Source organism: Xenopus laevis, chromosome 6L (genome assembly GCF_017654675.1).
Source record: "Xenopus laevis strain J_2021 chromosome 6L, Xenopus_laevis_v10.1, whole genome shotgun sequence".
Taxonomy (NCBI): domain Eukaryota; kingdom Metazoa; phylum Chordata; class Amphibia; order Anura; family Pipidae; genus Xenopus; species Xenopus laevis.
This window is the reverse complement of record NC_054381.1, coordinates 10908315-10931762: the sequence shown is the minus strand read 5'-3', so window position 1 is coordinate 10931762 and position 23448 is coordinate 10908315. Positions and strand designations below refer to the sequence as shown.

Sequence of the window (23448 nt, the reverse complement as noted above, 5' to 3'; positions counted from 1 at the left end):
TAATGAATGCTGATTGGGTTATATAAGGTGTAACTTTGCCCAGGTCTAGTAACCCTTAGCAACTATTCAAACGTGTGTTTTCAAACAGCTGAACTGCTACCCAAATGTTGCACCTTTTATTACATTTCCTCCAAAGAAAGATAATACAGAATAACCTGACAAACTGCTTTGGTCTGGGAAAGATTAATCTCTTCTGTTTCTCTGCAGTGGACTGTAACCTCTTGTGTCCCTCAGCCTGAAATGTGTTACTCTTACTATATGGCCCTTAGCCACTAGGTGTCACTGTGTTAGTCTCTCTCTGACACATGGAGCCTATAGGAACAGTGGGATAATAGTCTCTGGGAAGGGAGTGTGACTGTGGCATAGCAGGTATAGTAGGGAGAGATGGTGCCTATAGTAACAGTGGGATAATAGTCTCTGGGAAGGGAGTGTGACTGTGGGATAGCAGGTATAGTAGGGAGAGATGGTGTCTATAGTAACAGTGGATAATAGTCTCTGGGAAGGGAGTGTGACTGTGGGATAGCAGGTATAGTAGGGAGAGATGGTGCCTATAGTAACAGTGGGATAATAGTCTCTGGGAAGGGAGTGTGACTGTGGGATAGCAGGTATAGTAGGGAGAGATGGTGCCTATAGTAACAGTGGATAATAGTCTCTGGGAAGGGAGTGTGACTGTGGGATAGCAGGTATAGTAGGGAGAGATGGTGCCTATAGTAACAGTGGATAATAGTCTCTGGGAAGGGAGTGTGACTGTGGGATAGCAGGTATAGTAGCGAGAGATGGTGTCTATAGTAAAAGTGGGATAATAGTCTCTGGGAAGGGAGTGTGACTGTGGGATAGCAGGTATAGTAGGGAGAGATGGTGTCTATAGTAACAGTGGGATAATAGTCTCTGGGAAGGGAGTGTGACTGTGGGATAGCAGGTATAGTAGGGAGAGATGGTGCCTATAGTAACAGTGGATAATAGTCTCTGGGAAGGGAGTGTGACTGTGGGATAGCAGGTATAGTAGGGAGAGATGGTGCCTATAGTAACAGTGGATAATAGTCTCTGGGAAGGGAGTGTGACTGTGGGATAGCAGGTATAGTAGGGAGAGATGGTGTTTATAGTAACAGTGGGATAATAGTCTCTGGGAAGGGAGTGTGACTGTGGGATAGCAGGTATAGTAGGGAGAGATGGTGTCTATAGCAACAGTGGATAATAGTCTCTGGGAAGGGAGTGTGACTGTGGGATAGCAGGTATAGTAGGGAGAGATGGTGCCTATAGTAACAGTGGGATAATAGTCTCTGGGAAGGGAGTGTGACTGTGGGATAGCAGGTATAGTAGGGAGAGATGGTGCCTATAGTAACAGTGGATAATAGTCTCTGGGAAGGGAGTGTGACTGGGATAGCAGGTATAGTAGGGAGAGATGGTGCCTATAGTAACAGTGGGATCAGGGCCGCCATTAGAAATCACGGGGCCCCGTACAACAAAATTTTTGGGGCCCCCTGGGCCCCGCCCACACTGACGACCAAGCTCCGCCCCATATCCCGCCCACATCGCAGTTAAAAGACCACACAGACATCAGCGCTAAAAAAGTAACCCCCCCCCCACACAAGTTGTAAAAAGCTATTGATGGTCAGGGCCCCCTTATAAAAAAAATTGGGGCCCCAAAAAAAAAAAAATTAAATTTTTTTTTTTTAAAAAAATTGGTGGCAGGGGCCCCCTGTTAAAAAAAACTTGGGGCCCCAACAAAAAAAAATGTAAAAAAAACTAAAAAATAAACAAACATTGGTGGCAGGGGCCCCCTTCTAAGTTAAAAACAAATTGGGGCCCCAAAAAAAAATTTGAAAAAAAATTAATTTTTTTTTGAAAAAAAAAAAAAACATTGGCGGCAGGGGCCCCCTTATAAGTTAAAAACAAATTGGGGCCCCAAAAAAAAAATTTGGAGAAAAAAAATTTTTTTGAAAAAAAAAAAAAAATGGTGGCAGGGGCCCCCTTACAAGTTAAAAACAAATTGGGGCCCCAAAAAAAATTTAAAAAAAAAATCATTTTTTTTTTAAAAAAAAAAAAAACTGGTGGCAGGGGCCCCCTTACAAGTTAAAAAAATTTGGGGCCACCAAAAAGAAAATTAATTTTTTTTTTAAAAAAAAAACCCAAAAAAAAACAATGGTGGCAAGGGGCCCCTTACGAGTTAAAAAAAAAATTGGGGCTCCAAAAACAAAAGTTTTAAAAAAAAGATTGGTGGCAGGGGCCTATAGAATATTAAAATAATACATTGGTGGCCAGGGGATTAAAAAAAAAAAAAACACAAACTGGTGTTCAGTAGAATTGAACTCATGGCTTCAGTACTTCAACTTCGCCTCCTTTCGTGACTTCGGGTCTTTTCACCGCTTCAGGACTTCGGCTTCGGCTGTTTTCGTGACTTCGGGTCTTTTCGGCGCTTCGTGACTTCGGGACTTCGGCTTTTTCCGTGACTTCGGGTCTTTTCGTCGCATCGGCTTCGGCTTTTCGGCACTTCCGCATTCGGCACTGAAGAGGCAAGACGTACGGCTCGGGCGCTCGTAAGGGGGGCCCGGATCTTCAAAAAAATTCAGCGCTGCCGGGCCCCCCTTCATGCCCGGGCCCGGTACGCTTGTCCCCCCTGTCCCCCCCTGATGGCGGCCCTGAGTGGGATAATAGTCTCTGGGAAGGGAGTGTGACTGTGGGATAGCAGGTATAGTAGGGAGAGATGGTGCCTATAGTAACAGTGGGATAATAGTCTCTGGGAAGGGAGTGTGACTGTGGGATAGCAGGTATAGTAGGGAGAGATGGTGTTTATAGTAACAGTGGGATAATAGTCTCTGGGAAGGGAGTGTGACTGTGGGATAGCAGGTATAGTAGGGAGAGATGGTGTCTATAGCAACAGTGGATAATAGTCTCTGGGAAAGGAGTGTGACTGTGGGATAGCAGGTATAGTAGGGAGAGATGGTGCCTATAGTAACAGTGGGATAATAGTCTCTGGGAAGGGAGTGTGACTGTGGGATAGCAGGTATAGTAGGGAGAGATGGTGCCTATAGTAACAGTGGATAATAGTCTCTGGGAAGGGAGTGTGACTGGGATAGCAGGTATAGTAGGGAGAGATGGTGCCTATAGTAACAGTGGATAATAGTCTCTGGGAAGGGAGTGTGACTGTGGGATAGCAGGTATATTAGGGAGAGATGGTGCCTATAGTAACAGTGGGATAATAGTCTCTGGGAAGGGAGTGTGACTGTGGGATAGCAGGTATAGTAGGGAGAGATGGTGCCTATAGTAACAGTGGATAATAGTCTCTGGGAAGGGAGTGTGACTGTGGGATAGCAGGTATAGTAGGGAGAGATGGTGCCTATAGTAACAGTGGATAATAGTCTCTGGGAAGGGAGTGTGACTGTGGGATAGCAGGTATAGTAGGGAGAGATGGTGCAATGTTTTTAAAAAGTTCAGACGCCAAAAAGCTGCAGATATTTTCAAGCCAAAACAAATAACTATTGCAAATCAAAAGCAAACAATGACACATTGGCATTGTTTAAATCACTCTCACTGGGCACTTATTTTAATTAGATTATTTGATTTTAACGTGCAGCTGTGCCAAGACATAGCTGACTGTATTGAGCAACTGCAAATATTTAGTAGAATGTAGAAATAAAAGAAACGTATGCCTGTTTTGGCAGAGAAAGGCACTCAGAGCTCTTCCGAGGGCATGGAGAGGTAATGAGCAAATGTATCTAGAGGGGTCATGTTGTTATATTTACAGCCACTAGATGGTGCTGTCCCTGACCATAAAGACATTTTAGAAGAAACTAAAGCCAAACCAGGCAGTATGGCAGCAATCAGTCATGTAGATACACAGAGAAGGAAGGCTCTAATTACAGAGCAAGCTATATTCTGGTGGTACTGTATATATACTTTATATTTAAAAGAATATATGAATGTTAAACACTACAATTTAAGATTTTTCCCCTTGTAAGCACCACAGCAATGTGTGTTGTTCTCTGCATGGTGATAGATAAAATAGACATAATTATCTAATTTCAGTATCACACGAATACCAGAGCTAATGTCAGGTCTTCTGATGTTACTTAACTCCCTTCACCCTAACATTCCAACCTTAGTTACTGCCCCTCATTTATAATATCTCCCAAAGCAAGAAAAGGTCAAAATATTTCTGCATTTTTGCAAGACTCTCCCTCAGCATTTATCTGCACTTATACCCAACGGTTGTTCACCTTTAAATTAACATTAAGTCTGATGTAGACATTTATATTCTGAGTCAATTTGCAAATGACCTTCACTTATTTATTTGTAATAGTTTTTAAATTATTTGCCTTCTTCTGAATCTTTCCAGCTTTCAAATGGGGGTCACTGACCCCATCTAAAAAAACAAATGCTCTGTAAGGCTACACATTAAATTGTTACTTTTTATTACTCATCTGTCTATTCAGCCCCTTCCCTATTCTGTTATTCATATCAATGCATGGTTGCTAGGGTAATTTGGACCTTAGCAACCGGATTGCTGAATCTGCAATCTGGAGAGCTGCTGAATAAAAAGCTAAATAAGGGCTCTAACACACAGGCGGTTTTACCTTGACAATAATTAATGCGTCTACTCCTGTGCTCCCCTGCGGCTGAACAGAAGTAAGAGCAATGGAGGGGAGCGTAGGTAAAACCGCCCGTGTGTAAGAGCCCTAACTCAAGAACTACAAATGGGATCCGTTATCTGGAAACCCGTCATCCAGAAAGTTCTGAATTATGGAAAGGTCATCTCCCATAGATTTTATTTTATCCAAATAATCCACATTTATGAAAATAACTTCCTTTTTCTGTGTAATAATAAAACAGTAGCTTGTACTTGATCCCAACTAAAATATAATTAATCCTGATTTTCTAGTAGATTTAAGGTATGAAAATCCAAATTACGTAATGATCCGTAATCCAGGAAAACCCCCAGGTTTCTGGATAACAGGCCCCATATCTGTAATAAAAAATTAAAAACAACTGCAAATTGTCTCGGAATATCACTCTCTACATCATACTAAAAGTTATCTCAAAGGTGTACAACCCCTTTTAAAGTAAAGACCAATTGCAAATTATCTCAGAAAATATCACTCTCTACATCATATTTAAATTTGAAGGTGAACAAACCCTTTCATCTCATGTAGAGGCAATCATGTGTAATTCACAGAAGGAATGAAAGGGGAACTTCACCCGAAAACTTTTCCTTTGCATAAAGATTTCTGCTTTCAGTAGCAATTAGGTTTAGAAAATAACAAATCCTTTTGCAAATGTGCAATCAATTGTTATGGGTTGCTTAGAATGACACCTTTAATGGTAGAGTTGCCATTTAATTTAATATACATTTTTGATGTGGTTAAAAACATTTTCACAGATAGCGTGTGATAAACCTTCCTGAAATGCACAGAATCAGGTAAAATGTGAGCTGTGAGTGTTTGTGCAAGTCAGGGCAGAGTATGCGACTCCCAAACATGCCTGGCTCTAGGCTGAGCAGTTAGAGGGCTGGATAGGATACACTGGGTGTGTTCTACACTCTCAGCTAAACCGTCCCGCTGAACTAACTGGCAGTCACACACAGCTGGCTCACCCAGGAGGACTGTCTGGGGCCCCGAGCAAGAAGCCCCTGTGACTTGGGAGTAGAGTGCAGGGCTCCTGATCTGGGACGATTGACGGGGTGTTTTGGAGAGAGAGCTGCACTGCTGTCTGACCATACAGAACTTCTGCCTAGAGAATGGGAACAAATGGTACCTTGAACAGCTATGGAAACGGTAAGTCCTCCCCAGAACTGCTGCTTTATAGATAGTCATTCTGCAACCGATTTAATATATCCTTGCCCTTTAATCTGAGCAAAATGGCACTGTTCAGATCTGGTCGCTTCATCAGCCCTTTAAATCCAGAAACATACACTTTCCACGTGCTAAACAGCCACTTAACAGTTAATTGAGAATCACGTTGCAGACTGCGGGGCACCTTTAAATGAAAGGATAATTAAAAAGTGTGTGGCCTGTTTGGGTCCGGTGGCAACTGTATTCTTCGCAGCCCCATGTTTGTCCCTATAATTCTTCTAGTGGGTCTCAGTGGTTGGTGACCCACCTACACTTCATATTCCCAAAACTGCCTGAGACCAGACAAAAGGGCGCCCTATGCCTATCCTATATTCTGTGTATCTGCCCAACTGCCTCTATTTCTATGCATTAGATCAGAATATAATATATGTGTATATAGTAAATGTTACCCATGTGCTGGTGTAAAGCTGTGCTTACCTCCCAAACCTTCTATCCATCACCCCCATACAGTGTAACTACAGAGGAAGCAGACCCTGCGGCCTCAGGGGGGCCCAGGAGGTATAGAGGCCCTAATTCATATACAATTTCAATAAATATTGGTCAACCTCTAGATATTTTGGAGGCCTGAAAAGTAATTTGTGGGGCCCAGTAATATCTAGTTACATTTCTGCCCCAGTATATAGATAGGGGGGTAATTTATAAACACTAGCCAAATTGCACCTGGGCAGTAACCCATGGCAACCAGATGATTGCTTTCAGCGTTCAACCTACAACTGGCTGAAAAAAGCTAATCACTGATTGGTTGCTATCGGTTACTGCCCAGGTGCAAATTCTCCCAGTGTATATAACGGCTCTTACGCATGTATGCACCGAACTCAGGTGAAATGCGACATGCTGCGTCCCACCTGCGTTTGGCGCTTATATGTGTCTGTATGAGTACAGCCCCCTTCACAATAATTGAGTGCGTCTACTCCTGCGCTCCCCTGCGGCTGAACGGAAAAAAGCGCAACACAGGGGAGCGCAGTAAAAAACGCCCGTGTGTAAGAGACCTAAATGAGCCCCAACTGAATTGAAATGTACCTGCTGCAGAGACCACCTCTCACTTTGTTTTTCCTAGGTCAGGCTTAGGGAGACCCATAACTCCTTCCCCTTCCAAATTTGCTTGGGTCACATCTTGTACGATGGCCAACAGCTGAGAGTGCGAGCCTCTGCCATTCATTGGGAGCCCATACTGCTTTCTTTATACCGCGTATAATTGGCCTTTTGTCCGGTGGAACTTAATTACACATAATGAATGAAAAGTAACAAAAGCACACAGTAAATAAGGAGTGACAATAGTCAATAAACTCCCTTTTCTGTATGCAGGGAGTTGTGCCACCACCCTTTGTAGCTGTTAGAGGATGCTGGGAGATGTAGTCTAATAACAACAGCCTGCCTGTTTGGCTACATGTGCAGGATAGGGCTGGCTTTGTACAGCTGCCAGTATGTGCCTTGGGAACATCTCATGGAATCCCAGCAGCAGCTGATGTTGAGCTGTCAGAACACAACCGCAGGTCACATGAACCCTATCCCGCCTGGATTAACCCCTTATGAACTGACTGCACCATTTTGGAAACACAAATCAGCCTGCATCAATCAGATTTGGAAAGATCAGGGTTAAATCGCAGAAAACACCAATGTTCTGACGTTAAAGGGGATCTCCACCCAAGCTCATAAGGGCTCTTACACACGGGCATCTGTATTGGTGCTGCCCAACAGAGGCATTTTTGTACTTTCTGAACACAGGTAAAAATGTGCAAGTGAGACACATGAAGTCCACACCCTGCATGGCAAACTAGAGGTTAATTTACATGCATGCTGATCACTGCACTGAATCTGAGCACTTCTGTACAACCACATGTTACTCAAATGGTTCTAGACTAAAAATCCCAGCATATTTTTTTATTGTAATTATTATTAGTATTTATAATTATTAATAATTTATATTATATTAGTATTTATAAAGTGCTAACACACTAAATGCATTGTATACACTGAACATACAGAATTACATACATAGCAACCGATAACCGCTACAAGAGGTGGAGGGTCCTGCCTGAAAGAGCTTACACTTTAAGATATTAAGGGTTACATCAGGGCTGTGTTCTACAAGCAAACTTTTACAATACAACTTTTCCCCAGCTCTCCTGGGCTAGAGGCTTCATTAAAGGGGTGTCCACCTTTAAAGGACAAGGGAAGTTAAACTAAAGAAGTAGCTAGAAATGTTGTACATTATATTTTGTGCTTCTGTACCAGCCCAAGGCAACCACAGCCCTTTAGCAGTAAAGATCTGTGTCTCCAAAGATGCCCCAGTAGCTCCCCATCTTCTTTTCTGCTGATTCACTGCACATGCTCTGTGCTGCTGTCACTTACTGAGCTTAGGGAGCCACTCACAATATACAGTACACATAGAATAGAAATGTCACAATATAAGGCTGATTAGTAATCAATACAGATAATTACTACATGGCAGCACAGAAACCAGTGCAATTAGCATCAGAATTTAATAATCAGCAAACCTGTAGCATCAGCTTATATTACAGCCAGGGAAGCTCATTTTCTGCTGGATAATTAGTAACGAGCCCTAAGCTTAGCTTCTCAACAGCCAATCAGAGCCCACTGAGCATGTGAGTGTCACAGACACTTTCCAAGATGGTGACCCCCTGTGACAAGTTTGAAGTCCTGGATCATTGCTGCTATTGACAAGCTGAAACTTTAGCCTTGTGCAATAAGTTCAGTATAGAAACATGGTATTTTTAGCCTTATTCATTTTAGGGTTTGGTTCTCCTTTAAGATAACTTTTAAAATGTTATAGAATGGCTAATTCTAAGCAACTTTTCAATTGGTTTAATTTTTTTTTCTTGTTTATAGTTTTTGAATTATTTCCTTTCCATCTTTCAAAAGGGGGTCACTGACCCCATGTAAAAAAACATATGCTTTGTAAGGCTACATGTTTATTGTTATTGCTACTTTTTATGACTCTTTTTTTTTTGTATCCAGGTCCTCTCCTATTCATATCCCAGTCAAATCAGTTCATGGTTGCTAGGGTAATTTGGATCCTTACAACCAGACTGCTGAAATTGTAAACTGGAGACCGGGCCATTTGTGGCAAGGCCTAGGGCGGCAAATGATTTGGGACGGCATGCCTCCCGGCCACTTGTTGGGGAGCACTGGGGACACGCAGCTCCTCAGTGATCCAGCGTGTGTGCTCGCATGGGCAGCGGTCTCTAGGACCCACCGATGGGCGCTAGAACCGTGCGGCCTAGGGGTCGTCCATGATCCAAATCCGGCCCTGACTGGAGAGCTGCTGCATAAAAAGCTAAATAACTCCACAAATAATAAAAAAAGAAAACCAATTGCAAATTGTCTTAGAATATTACTCTCTACATCATACTAAAAGTTAATTCAAAGATGAACAGCTCATTTAACATGCAAACTAATCCTCCAATCAGAATCCCAGCTGCTCTGAAGCATTAAACATAGTTTTCCCAGCACCAAAGATGTATGTCCTTTATCCCCATGTTTAATTAGAATGGAATATCATGGAGCCAAAAATTTGACAGTAATGTCCCCATGTGAGATAGCAGCAATATGACCGACGTAGTGCAGGGAAGCGCCATTCTCACTGGTGAACCTGTAATTATGTTTTTGTTCACTTAGAGAAATAGAGAGGATTATGAAGGGGTTAGATGCCCTCAGGCCCGGACTGGCAATCTGTGGGTTCTGGCAAATGCCAGAGGGGCTGCTGTATGGTTCCATAAAAAGTTACCATATAGTGGGCTGGTAGGAGGCTGTTTGGGCTGGAAGGGGCTGTTTGGACAGGGCCTATTTTGACTCCCAGTCCAGGCCTGGATGCCCTTTAATGAATTACTAATATATCTTTTAGCATGCTGGTGTAATATGTATCAAGCAAAACAAAGTTCTGATTGGTTGCTATGGGTTACTGGACCAGAGCAAACTTCTCCTCCCCCCTTTTTTTAACTTTAGAAGCCCTGTTATTTCGATTTGCATATACTTTTGGCAAAATTTCTATTTAAAATGGGATATGCCCATTCTCATACAGATTAGACCAGATTTAAAATTGGTCTGGATTCATATGAATGCCTTGACTTGCAGTTTCATGGAAATAGTGATGGAATTCCACATTGTCTGTGAGAGTTTAAGAGTTAAAGGCAGTCATTGGTGCCGTGATTACAGTAATATTGGTATTTTGTAGTGTGAGTCCCAAGCATTATGGAAACAATTGCCCTATGGTATTTGTCCTGTGTCAAAGACGCACATTATTTCCTCCTCATCTGTTTAGGCAGCGTTATCCTCCTCTTCAGTTTTTGGTTTAAAGCCCTTATGTATAATCAGTGTCTTCTTTAAATAATCTCTGAACTAAGCACAGGGGTCCCATTGGCCTCTCCTCATTGGCTCCATTGTATTATCGTCGTCTCTGTGGGTTTAAGCTCAGACTAATTGCCCTAAATTACAGCCTTTCTCTACCCAGGAGTCAAGAGACTTTATACGTGGGATGTGAAGGAACATCTGAAAGAAACCCAAAGTTAATTTTAAAGTATAATTTGTTTGTTTCAGACCCAACTCCACCCAAAATGGCTTTTTGTACAATGAAAAAAAACAACAACTTTCCAATATACATTTAAGTTAATTTTTAGTATGTTATAGAATTCTATTCTAAGCAACTTTTCAATTGGTTGTCCAATTATTTGCCTTGTACTTCTGACTTTTTCCAATGGGGTCACTGACCCCATCTAAAAAACAAATTCTCTGTAAGGCTACAAATGTATGTTCTTGCTAATTTTTTATTACTTCTACTTTGTATTCCTTTTTTTATTACTGTCTATTCAGTCCCTCTCCTATTGATATTCCAGTCTCATATTCAAATCAATGCATGGTTGCTAGGTAATTTGGACCCTAGCAACCAGACTGCTGAAATTGCAAACTGGAGAGCTGCTGAATAAAAAGCTAAATAACTCAAAAACCACAAATAATTAAAAAAAAAATAATTGAAAGGCGAACAACCCCTGTAACATAAATCAATCAATGGTTTTTATAAATGTTATTGCTATTGGAAAGCAGTATCTGTTTGGCTGAGTCTATTCTCTGCACTGCTGGTTCTATCTCCTGAAACAATGTAGATGATATTTTATTGTTGGACCTGGAGGAGAACTGACATTGAGTTAACAGAAAGGGATACACAAATTGTACTTTCAGTAGCAATTACATTTACCAATAAAGTTAACACCACTGAGAATGTGTAATTAATGTGTATTAGAAAATTATATTATTGCACATTTTATATATTTTTTCCATATAACTAAAGGCAATGACACATAGAGAAGTTGCCAGCGTGTTTCCAAATAATAATCCCCTGCTGCACAAGCAGGGCTAATTTTCTATACAGGTATGGGACCTGTTATCAGGAACGCTTGGGAACTGGGGTTTTCCGGATAATGGATCTTTTCCATAATTTGCATCTTCATACCTTAAATTTACTAAAAAATCATGGCCACATTAAGGGGCAGATTTATTAAGGGTTGAATTGTAAATTTGAATTTTCAAGTAGGATTTTTGGTCACAACTCGAAATCAATTCAAGAACTCACAAACTCGAAATTCGACCTTTGATGAATATGCCCGTGAATAAACCCAATGGGCTGGGTTTGCCTCCAATAAGGATTGATACATTTTAGTTGGGATCAAGTACAAGCGACTGTTTTATTATTACAAAGAAAAAGGAAATTGTTTTTAAAAATTTGGATTATTTATATAAAATAGAGTCTACGGGAGACGGCCTTCCGTAATTTAAAGCTTTCTAGATAACAGGTTTCTAGATAACGGGTTGCAATGAAAGGCCTTTGCCTAGGGAGCAGCTTTAGGTGGGCAGCCCGTGGGTGAATAAATATAAAAAAATGAATTCCCCCCTGCCTGACGGTGACTAAATCACACAATGTGGCTGCTGCCATATGTGCAAATACATGTGTGTTCCCATAAAGGCAGTGGGGAGGGGAAGCAAGGGCACCCAGCAAGGGATCTATTGGGGAGTGTTATGGTATTAAGCAATAATTACACAATATATACTCAGCATGCCAAATAAAATGTGTAAAACCTGTTTGGTGGAACTGAACAAGAAAATTGCAACTGAAAGTGTTTAGTTGAAGACTTAGGGACTGTATTAGGGTTGTCACCTCACCCCTTCAAAACCAAACACATATAATACACAGTCTGCGTAGTTAATTAGCAATTCATTTAGGGTAGAACTACACAGGCGTTTTGACATCCGATACCTTCTGTAATGCGTGGAAGCGTAGGCATCACATCGGATGCGCAGAATCTAAGGTACCGTATATACTCGAGTATAAGCCGTCCCGAGTATAAGCCGAGGTACCTAATTTTACCTCCAAAAACTGGGAAAGCTTATTGACTCGAGTATAAGCCTAGGGTGATAAATACAGCAGCTTCTGGTAAGTTTCAATCAAAAAATTGAGGGGTTCTGCTCCCATTGGAGGTACTGGCGTCTCGTTTTTGGATGCCGGCGACCATTCTTGGACGCCGGCGAATATTCTTGGAGACTATTCTTGGACGCCCGCGACCGTTTTTGCTCTTGATCCGAGTATAAGCCGAGGTAGAGTTTTTCAGCATATTTTGGGGGCTGAAAAACTCGGCTTGTACTCGAGTATATACGGTAAGTAATAGGAATGTCGGACGTTGTCGCAGCGTGCATCCAACACGACATGACTGTCGGATAAAGACGTAACATGCAGTGTTCACATCCGACAGTCGAGTTGGATGCACGCTGCGACAATGTCCGACACTCCTATTACTTACCTTAGATTCTGCGCATCCAATGTGATGCCTACGCTTCCTTGCGTCGTGGTGGAACGGAAGGTATCTGATGTCATAACGCCTGTGTAGTTCTAGTGTAGAACTCCACAAGCGTTTTTTTTTGTCGGATCAATGTCCGCCCACAAAACCCCCGCGACAAATTGGATGGAGTCTCACACACGAAGATATAATTGAACTGAATAAAAAGTCGGAGGTAACAACTACACGGTCCAACTGTCGGATGAAGACTCTGCTTTCTGCGTCGGATGTAATGTAGTTTTTACCTGTGACTTTTCAGTCCAATTAGAATCTTAACGCCTGCATCTCCATCTGACTTGTCGCCTGCATTGTGTCGGCATGCGTCGATCCGACGAAAAACGATTGTGGCATTTTTTTCCTATCCTAAATACTTTCTGTCTTCTAACTAAAGCAATTTGCAAATGAGATCAGGAGCTTACACTCTGCATAGGCAGTTTCCCACAGGCAAAGAATTGCCCCGGTAATACCCAGGACTTAAGTTGAAGACCAGCGGCTGTAACATAAGCTGCTTGTTTCTGCTGTTTCCCCTCAAAGTCAATACAGATACAGTATAAGGCTTTAGTTGTGGCGTCTTCTACTTAATGCAGCTTTAAGTGAAAGTGGAATAGTCCTTCAATTTCACTATCCATTCAGGCTGCTCCCAAGCCCAGTGAAAAAATAATAGCAAGCCGGGCTGATACAGCCTGGGAATGTTGATACTAGACGTGAAGCTAAAAAATATGCATGAAGCATGGGTGTGGGCTAAAAAAACCCCACAGAGTTGTTACTTACATATACAGAGCGCAAAATAACTGGTATTGCAGCCTAATTATAAATTAAGAGAACACACCCAGTATAAACAGATTCAGATGTGCCGCTGGCCTTCAGCAGCTGTATGTGCCGTACTGCACCCATGCCGACCCTACACCTGTGTGACTATAGAGTGCCTGTGTCTTACCAAGGGAATGAAGCAGGTAGAGGAACTGGTGGGGTATAAAGGTCTGGCTGCTTCTACAACCCCCAGCTATTTACAGATGATAGGGCTCATTTATGAACAGGTGCAATCATGAATGTAAATAGCATTTAAATGTGCACAATTTTACAAAGTATTTGCACCTACACACTCCCTTTTAACTTGGCACCATTGCACCTTGTTTATTCTGCATTGATTAATTGTGCACAATTGCCCGGCAGGCGCCAAGTAAAGGGTGCATGGAAACAGGGGAGACTTGCACCTAGCAAAATCATGACTCCTTTTGGGTGCAATTTACCAATACTGGAAAATAATGGGGCAAATTGTAGCATCTGCCCCCAACAGAACTGAAATGATGATTAGTGTGCATTTTTGCATATAGCTCTAAGGTCGAACTGGGTCTGGCTCGTGGGTAGGGGGCAGGGTCGGCTGGGCCGGCACGATACTGGGAAAAAACTCGGTGGGCCCCAGCCCTCATGGGTGGGTGACGTGGGGAGGTTGAGTCAGGACTGGTGACATGGCGATCCTCGATTGACTGATCGCCAAATCATTCACTTCAATGTCCTCACCAGATTTCCTAATTTGGAACTTTTCACCTGGACAGCCATTCCAAAAACCGGCCTGTCCGAGGGAAATCCGAACAGGTGGCAATCCTACTCTTGGGCCCCACTGGACCAGACCTGCTCCCCACAGCTGTCTAAATTTGTGCGGTGGGGGCAGGGGGTCCTTGGAGGTGGCAGAGGGGGGTCGGGGGCCCAGGGGGGGGGTGTGCAGGCCCCTGAAGCAGCAGCCGCAGTGGGCCTCCCCCTGTGTGACGCTGGCTAGTGCTTTCTACTTTTGTTCATAAATGAGCCCTTCTATGGAAATAATTGGGACACAATGATATACAGTTATAGGATATTTTATCCGAAAACCTGTTATCCAGAAAGCTTAGAATTACAGCAAGCCCTTAACCCATAGACTCCATTTTAAACCAATAATCCACTTCTTTTTTTTTTTTTTTTTACCAATCTAAGATATAATTAATCTGTATTAGAGGCAAACCAATCATATTGGGTTTACTTAACGTTTAAATGTTTTTTTAGTAGACCATGTATGGTGATCCAAATTAAGGAAAGATCCGTTATCCTGAAAATCCCAAGTCCCGAGCATTCTGGACAAAAGTTCCCATACCTGAATAAGTCGACTGTCTTCTCTTCTTCCAACACAGTGTCTTCACCACAGACAGGGGAAAAAAGTTACCATTTCTATGGAATTCTGAAAAACAACATTTAAGGGGATAGAAGCAAACCCCATGATTGGACAATTGCATCAGTTTGCCCCATACACATGTGGTGGCCAAAAATATTCATTTCTGGGGGCTGGGACTGGCAATCTGTGGATTCTAAATACCAGAGGGGCTGCTGTAAGATGCCATAGACAGTCACTATATATTGGGTTGGTGGGGGGCTGTTTAGACCTCTGTGTACCTGACTTTGAGCCTATTTTAAATGCCAGTCCAGAGTTGTCTGGGGACTGGGAATGCAATGTTACACCCTTAAACAGCAAACCCTGTGACCATAGGGGGGCCCAGAAAGCACCCACGTCCCTCTCCTCTTTGTAACCATGCTGTAAGATCTATTCACTCGTGGGCGTGAAAGGAGGAAGGTTGTGATAAAATGACTTAAAGGGGTTGTTCAACTTTGAGTTAACTGTTATGTTGTAGAGAGTGATATTCTGAGACAATTTGCAATTTGTTTTCATTTTTTATTATTTGTGGTTTTTGACTTATTTAGCTTTTTATTCAGCAGCTCTCCAGTTTCAGTTTCAGCAATCTGGTTGCTAGGGTTCAAATTCCCCTGGCAACCATGCATAAGAGACTGAAATATGAATAGGAAAGGGTCTGCATAGAAATATGGGGAATAAAAAGTAGTAATAACAATACATTTGTAGCCTAAGGGTAGGACTAAATGGGCGTTTTCAGCACAATCCGACGCGCTGCAACAAAACGCCGGCGTCAGTTCGCATGCGATGGAAATAAGGTAAGTAATGGAAATGTCGGATGAAGTCGCAGTGTTGATCCGATGCGACACGACTGTTGGATACAGATGCTGCACGCTGCGTCTGCATCCAACAGTCGTGTCGCGACGGATCAACGCTACGACACCCTCCGACAACGCATTCACTTACCTTATTTCTGTTTCATGCGATTTGACGCTGGCGTTTTGTTGCAGCGCATCGGATCGCGCCTAAAACGTCCATGTAGTCCTACTCTAACAGAGCATTTGTTTTTTAGATTGGGTCAGTGACCCCCATTTGAAAGCTGGAAAGAGTCAGAAGAAAAATGCTAAATAATTAAAAAACTATAAGAAATTAGTAAAGACCAAATGAAAAGTTACTAAAATTGGCCATTCTATAACATACTAAAAGTTAACTTGAAGGTGAACCACCCCTTCAAAGGGGGACCCCAAAACCTTTAGGGAATTAACGTTGTCTACAACCCTATAAGAAAGTGATAGTTCTCTTCCTTTCTATTTCCCCCACAATACTAATAATAAAGCAAAACCCCATTTTATTCATTGGGAGCATTACTGTCTTGGCCCAGAGGGCACAAGTTTTTGGATCCAGTTCTCAGCAGGGCACCCTCTGCATGGAATGTGTATGTTCTCTCCGTGTGTGCGTGAGTTTCCTGCAGGAACATACAGGCATGTTAATTGCTGTGTGTTTTGTGTAATATGTTGCCATTACATATATATAAAAAGATAATAATATGTCATTTAAGATCCAGCTTTGCTTTAAATTTATGTAAGAATATTTTATAGACTTGCTTTGATGGTGCGTGTTACTCAGCAGGGTGAGTTCTTGGCATATTTTTGGTTTTGTTGCACAAAATAGAATAGTTGGCTCCTGATGGAGCAGCGCCTGCAGGCAAGACTCCCGCTGAGCTTCACTGTATCTGAGCTCTAATATGTACAGTATGGCTCATTATGGGCTTGTGTAGATGTGACTAAAAAAGGACAAAAACCCTTCTAGGGCTGGGCCAAAAAAACATTGGCTTTACTATTTTGTGTCCTGTTAAAAGGGTTGTTCACCTTTAAATTAACTCTTAGTATGAAATAGACATTGATATTCTGCAACAATTTGCAGTTATTTGTTGTGCTTTTCCAGCTTAGCGGCTCTCCGGGTTGGAATTTCAGTAGCTGTCTGCTGCTAGGGTCTTGTTTAGCTTAGCAACCAAGCAGTGGTTTGCATATGAAACTGGAATATGAAGGGGGACCGAAATCAGGGCCGGAACTAGGGGTAGGCAGAGTAGGCACTGGCCTAGAGCGCAAAGCTGGGGGGGGCGCCTGGCACGTACCTCTCTGTCGCCTACCCCGTGTCCGGTCCCCTCTCTCCCCAACTGGCACAGGCATTTTCTTTACTTATTGCGCTCCTGCGCATGCACACAATCCATTTTTGTGCACGCACAAGCTAGTTTCGATGGCAGGCACGAGAGAGCTCCATTGTGCACATCGGCGCACGAGCGCCAATAGGGGCATGAGTGGGCGTGAACGTCAATTCGCCTGCGTGCTCTCAGCCAGCGCTGGGGACAGACAGGCTGCCTAGGGCGCCTGGCTGGCCTGGCCCGGCACTGACCGAAATGATAGATGAGGACTAAAAGGTAACAATTAAATTGTTAGCTCACAGAATAATAGTTTTTGGCTGCTAGGGTCAGTGACTCCCCCCCCCAGAGGATGTGACACTAAAATAATGATATTGTCAATAGAATAATGAGAAAATAATTAAAAAACTCTATAAAAAAAAAATAATGGTGAAGACCAACTGCAAAGTTGCTAGGAAAAGGGCAATCTATAACATCCCAAAAGTTTACGGCTGAACCACCCCTTTAATATGTTGTTTTGTTTCGGAAATAAAGTTTTCCGTTTATTCCTTTCATATTTTGGGAACAGGGTGGCGCTTGTGCTTTTATAAAGTCGAGCTAATGACTTGGAGAAGAACAGTCTGTGTTGTTTCTGATTCCGCTTAAGGAAAGTTATGGGATTTTAATCATGAGTGTTTGGAATAGGAACACAGATGACTATGGGGAATAGAGATGTCATAGTGCTGGCAAGGTACCAGGATATTCCACAGATCATTCCACTAAGTATTCCTTACCGTCAGCAACAAGCAGAACATAATCTGTATTAGAGCCTGGTTCTGTCTAATAAGGTATCTTGGTACCAAAGCCTCTGCTTCTCTCTGTCAGGGTATCCTTGTGCCACTGGGACAGAATGTTCTGTTATACAGATAGCTAGAATCTCAGCTGCCATAAAGCAGGACAGGACTGCTGCTTACAATAGGGATCAGATAGGATATGCGCAGCCACTGGGACAGAATGCTCTGTAATACAGATAGCTAGAATCTCAGCTGCCATAAAGCAGGGCAGGACTGCTGCTTACAATGGGGATCAGATAGGATCTGTGCAGCCACTGGGACAGAACGCTCTGTTATACAGATAGCTAGAATCTCAGCTGCCATAAAGCAGGACAGGACTGTTGCTTACAACGGGGGATCAGATAGGATCTGCACAGCCACTGGGACAGAATGTTCTGTTATACAGATAGCTAGAATCTCAGCTGCCATAAAGCAGGACAGGACTGCTGCTTACAATGGGGATCAGATGGGATCTGTGCAGCCACTGGGACAGAATGCTCTGTTATACAGATAGCTAGAATCTCAGCTGCCATAAAGCAGGACAGGACTGTTGCTTACAATGGGGATCAGATAGGATCTGTGCAGCCACTGGGACAGAATGTTCTGTTATACAGATAGCTAGAATCTCAGCTGCCATAAAGTGGTTGGAAGAAGTACATGCCTGGTGCCCCCTTTAACTTTCACCATAGGCACGTGCCTATTCTGCATACCACTAGTTCTTTCCCAGGGAATATGACAGTATTGCTATTAATGCAGATCCATAATATTTTCTCTTAAAGGAAATCTATATCCCCCGAACAATGTAGGTCTCTATAAAAATATATTGTATAAAACAGCTCATATGTAAAACCCTGCTTCATGTTAATAAACCATTTTCATAATAATGTACTTTTTTGTAATATATGTCATTGGGTAATCATAAATAGAAAATTGTCATTTTAAAAAATAAGGGCCGTCCTATGGGATCGTAGGATTCACGGTGCACACAAACAAACCATACATCTTAGGTCACATGAGCCAATTAACAGTCAGAGTTCTGTCTTTTTCTTCCACACTTCTTCCTTACAGTTAGAGCTGCAGTATTTCTGGTCAGGTGATCTGAGGCAGCACACAGACCATCACTAAATGGTGGCTAAAGGCAAGAGATGTAAAAGGGCAATATTTACTTATATATTCCAGTTTGGTAAGATTCTTTAATATGCCACTTCATTTGATATAAACTATCTGTTGCTGAAATGTTCATTTTGGGGGTATAGTTTTCCTTTAACAAAACCTAAGCCAGTGATGAGAGAACTGACTGTCACTCTCTGTGGGCCAAGGTAGTGAAATCCTTTGATCGGCTGGAATCTTGACATTTATATTGCCCCCTTTGAAAAGATTTAATTGTCCCCAGCCCAATGTGACCCATAGAAGTGGTTTTTCCGCACATCTCTGCCTGTATTATTATTAACATGTATTTATATAGCGCCAACATATTGCGTAGCACTGTATATCACAGCATGTGGTGCTGCTTGTCTAGTCTTACTGACATATTGCTTATAGCTCCTGTATATCAATGTGTCTCACTTCTTGTTTATCACTCCAGTTAGATATGCTCACATTTTAATTTCACTGTCCGGAGCAGGTTGCCAAGAAAACTAAGTCACAACCAATACACTCCAGCGCCAGTGAGTTCAGCAAGAAAAGACATTAACAGCACAAAGCACCTGGTAAAGGTGTGTTTTGTTTTGTGCCCGTCCCCACCTCTGTTGTGCTGCATTGTTTAACACTATTGCCATTCTAACACATTACAATTATTCCCATTGCTTTTGTTTTAAAGGGTGTGGCAGATTGGGGGAATTTGTAGGCAAAAGAAGCAATGTTTCTTCCAGCAGCTCTAGGGTTAAGCTGGCCATAGACGCAAAGATCCGATCGTACGAATCAACGTACGATCGGACTTTCCCATCTCCCGACCCTCCACTAACCATTCAGATCAAAGTCTTACCATTCCGATCAAATAAGAACAGATCACCCAATGTTCTGCCCCTGACAGCAATCGTACGATACTTATGTCTGACAACACTAGTGACAGTCTCCCACTGAAAAACGTACAATCGGCAATACACGCAGAGATATTATCGGCAGGCGACAGAAATTTTCTAACCTGTCCGATCGACCAAACGACCGATCTCCGACGGACGAAAAATGTCGGGACTCTCCACACACGGTCCGAAAATCGTACGAATCCACGATTCGTACGATCGGATCTTTGCCTCTATGGCCAGCTTAAATCCTGTCAGGCAAGCAGGTGCATGGGCTGCCAATTAACCTAGCTGATGAGTGTTAGGGCTCTTACTCACGAGCGTTTTTACCTGCGGTCCCCTGCGTTCCGTTTTTCGGCGTTCAGCCACAGGGGAGCGCAGGAATAGACGCATTAAAAGTAAGAGCCCTTAAAAGTTGGTTTTCTGAGCAGAGAGGGAGCCCAGTGAGAGGAGATGGGAGCTCCAGCGAAAGTGTTCTGACAAAAGCTGCCGTGTACTCAGAAGGTGAATACCCTTGTTATTTTGTGTGTGTCAGAATCAGAATAGCTGACCGGCGGGTTAGAAAGGGAATCTTTCTGTTTAGTTAGTCTCCAGACAGGAGTAGGATTTTATTTTATGCTTTATTTTGTTTTGTGTAAGCCTTGAAAAGGGACAGTCTGTACTTCCTTAAACAAACTGCCATTAAAGGCTAAGCTACACCTTCTGTTGCATTATCCGCTGTGTGGTTCCTTCACTGCCAATCGGTCACAAGGGATACTGTCACGGGAAAAGATTTTTATAACGCATCAGTTAATAGTGCTGCTCCAGCAGAATTCTGCAATGAAATCCATTTATCAAAAGAGCAAACAGATTTTCTTATATTTAATTTTTAAAATCTGACATGGGGCTAGACATATTGTCAGTTTCCCAGCTGCTCCTAGTCATGTGACTTGTACTCTGATAAACTTCAGTCACTCTTTACTGCTGTACTGCAAGCTGGAGTGATATCACCTCCTCCCTTTCCTCCAAGCAGCCAAACAACAAAACAATGGGAAGGTAACCAGATAACCACTCCCTAACACAAGATAACAGCTGCCTGGTAGAGCTAAAAGCAGCACTCAGTATAGTAAAATCCAGCTCCCACTGAGACACATTCAGTTACATTGAGTAGGAGAAACAACAGCCTGCTGGAAAGCAGTTCCATCCTAAAGTGCTGACTGTAGAGTGAATTATTTGAAGTGTGAACAGTGATTTAGAAATAAAAACTACATTATAAAAATCATGACAGAATCCTTTTAACCACAGATTTATAACAGTAACAGATTTACTTCACATCACTGTCACACACATTCCAGTACTGTAACATCCACACTAATTACTTGGTATATACCCTTACACACTTTCCACATTACACAATCTTCAGCCAGTTTACACATCAGCATTCGGTGAGTCTTTCTGTTTAGTGAGGTGACATGGGCGTTTCATGTCGGTATTTCTGCAAATGCTGATATTCAGGTTTGTGTTCCCTGTTTTTGTTTATGTTGCTTATCACTATAAATCTCAACAGGAACGTGACATCCTCACAAACAAACTTGACTCCCCATGATATGACAGTGTCTCATTTAGGGTGGGGCTTGCACTAGTGTTTTTGTCATGGTAACAAACGGTAAAGTGTTAGAGCAGCAGAATCATATTTTTGTACCTTTCACAGTGACAGGCCACAACATTATTTTTTTTTTTAATACTTGGATCTGTTTCCCATCATTCATAGGATTTCAGGCATGTTTCCTGCAGGAAATGATTTCAGCTTGCAGAGACCTTGATATCTCTAGCCAAGACAAAACAGCTTTAACCTTGGCATCCCTTTACACAACAACAACTTCAGGGTCACAAGTAGCGCAGATAATGTAGCCTTTACTCCAGCAATACTAAAGTTAGCACTTGGTGTAAACCCACAACATGTTAACATGACTCCATACGTCTCCCATTTATCACTACACTGCTCTTTTTATACTCAGATATTCAGCCTTTCACTTCCTAACAACATTATTTCCGTGCCCAAAACATGCACAAGATTCTGCCTCTTTCAGGATGATTTTTGATTCAGCCGAATCCAAGTGTCTGGCTGAACTGAATCCAAAAAATCACGTGACTTTTCATCACACAAACAATGAAGTCAAATTTTTTTAACCACACACTGCGCATGCAGTTCTCTTTCACTTACATACAGGCCCGGATTTGTGGTGAGGCCACATAGGCCAGGGCCTAGGGCGGCACATTTTTGGGGGCGGCATTCCGCCCAGCCGCTCTGTGGGGAGCCTGTGCTTCCCAGTGCTCCGGCACTCGCACGCTCTTTTGCGCCAGCGTGTGGTAGTGCGGGCGGGCACTAGGACTGCGCGGAGCGCACGGCCTAGGGGCGCCCGACAAGCGAATCCGGCGCTGCTTACATATGTAGAATAGTGAATCTGGTGCATCCCTAATTTCCACCATCATCCTCAGACCTCCCATTTACACCCAACATCCAAATCCTCAGCCCCGGACTTGCAATCTGTGGGTTCTGAGGGACTGCTGTAAGATAACACAGTGACTATTTTCCCTTAAGCACAAAATAGGTTGTGAAATGTTCGGTTGCGTAGCGTCTCTCCCTTCAGTAGCAGCTCTCGCGGGGTCCTCCTCACCTTGTTCAGGAGGTAACTATAGCGCCCAAATTTAACCCGCTGTACGGTGCCAACCCACTGCCACATGTTCACTAGATGTGCACAATAAAGCCGCAAGATTATTGAGCAACACGCGTCTCTTGTGATTCCCTCGGTCAGCGCCGTACAGCGGGTTAAATTTGGGCACTATTTTCCCTTAGTTTAGATTAGAAACAGCCAAAATGATTACTTTCAGCCCTTTCCCTCCATCTTCAAACCTTTACGGTATGTCCTTGTTTTCATCCAATTGGTTTTCATTATTTGCGTTTTTGAGTTATTTAACTTTTTATTCAGCAGCTCTCCAGTTTGCAATTTCAGCAATATAGTTGCTAGGGTCCGAATTACCCAAGCAATCATGCATTGATTTGAAGAGATTGGAATATGAACAGGAGAGGCCTGAATTAATAAGGTCGTGATTTCCCCGCAGTGTCAGACTGGCCCACAGGGATAACAGGAAAACTCCCGGATTGCCCAGGTGTCAGTGGGCCTCTTGCTTCAATCCATTTGGCCTATTTCATGGTCATTCTCTATTTCTTTATGGTAACAAAGAGGCTTAATAATGGAAGAATAGAGTATAGTATGTAGAGAAAAGAGACTAGGAGAATAAAGAGGTTGAGTGAGGAGAGGAGATATACAGTAAAAGTTGTGAAAGTGGGCCCTCAGCCTAAGGTTTTCTCGTAGGCCCTTGGCATCCCAGTCCGACACTGTTTCCCCGACCCACACCTGACCCTAACCTGGCCTCCCTTCTGGGTTGCTTTTATAGACCCGTGCTGCCCTGCCGATGATGTCACAAATGGGTCGGGGCAAGCAGGCGCAGCATCTATAAAAGACGAACCCGGAAGTCGGAAGCCGCCATTTGTCGGTGGCGGTCAGGGAGAGCAGGAGAAGAGCTCAACCCGCCCGCCACATGTTAAGAAGTGTGCAAGGTCGGCC

At 42.9% G+C, this 23448-nt stretch overlaps 1 protein-coding gene across 1 annotated transcript in view; it reads left to right on the top strand.

Moving 5' to 3' along the window:
- Positions 1 to 5445: 5445 nt before the first annotated feature.
- Positions 5446 to 23448, top strand: part of plcd1.L (phospholipase C delta 1 L homeolog) — a 67934-nt gene continuing 49931 nt past the window's right edge. The window contains exon 1 of the mRNA XM_018267088.2: positions 5446 to 5771. Coding sequence (XP_018122577.1) covers positions 5735 to 5771 — 37 coding nt within the window. The 5' untranslated portion in view covers positions 5446 to 5734. The remainder of the gene's footprint in view (positions 5772 to 23448) is intronic.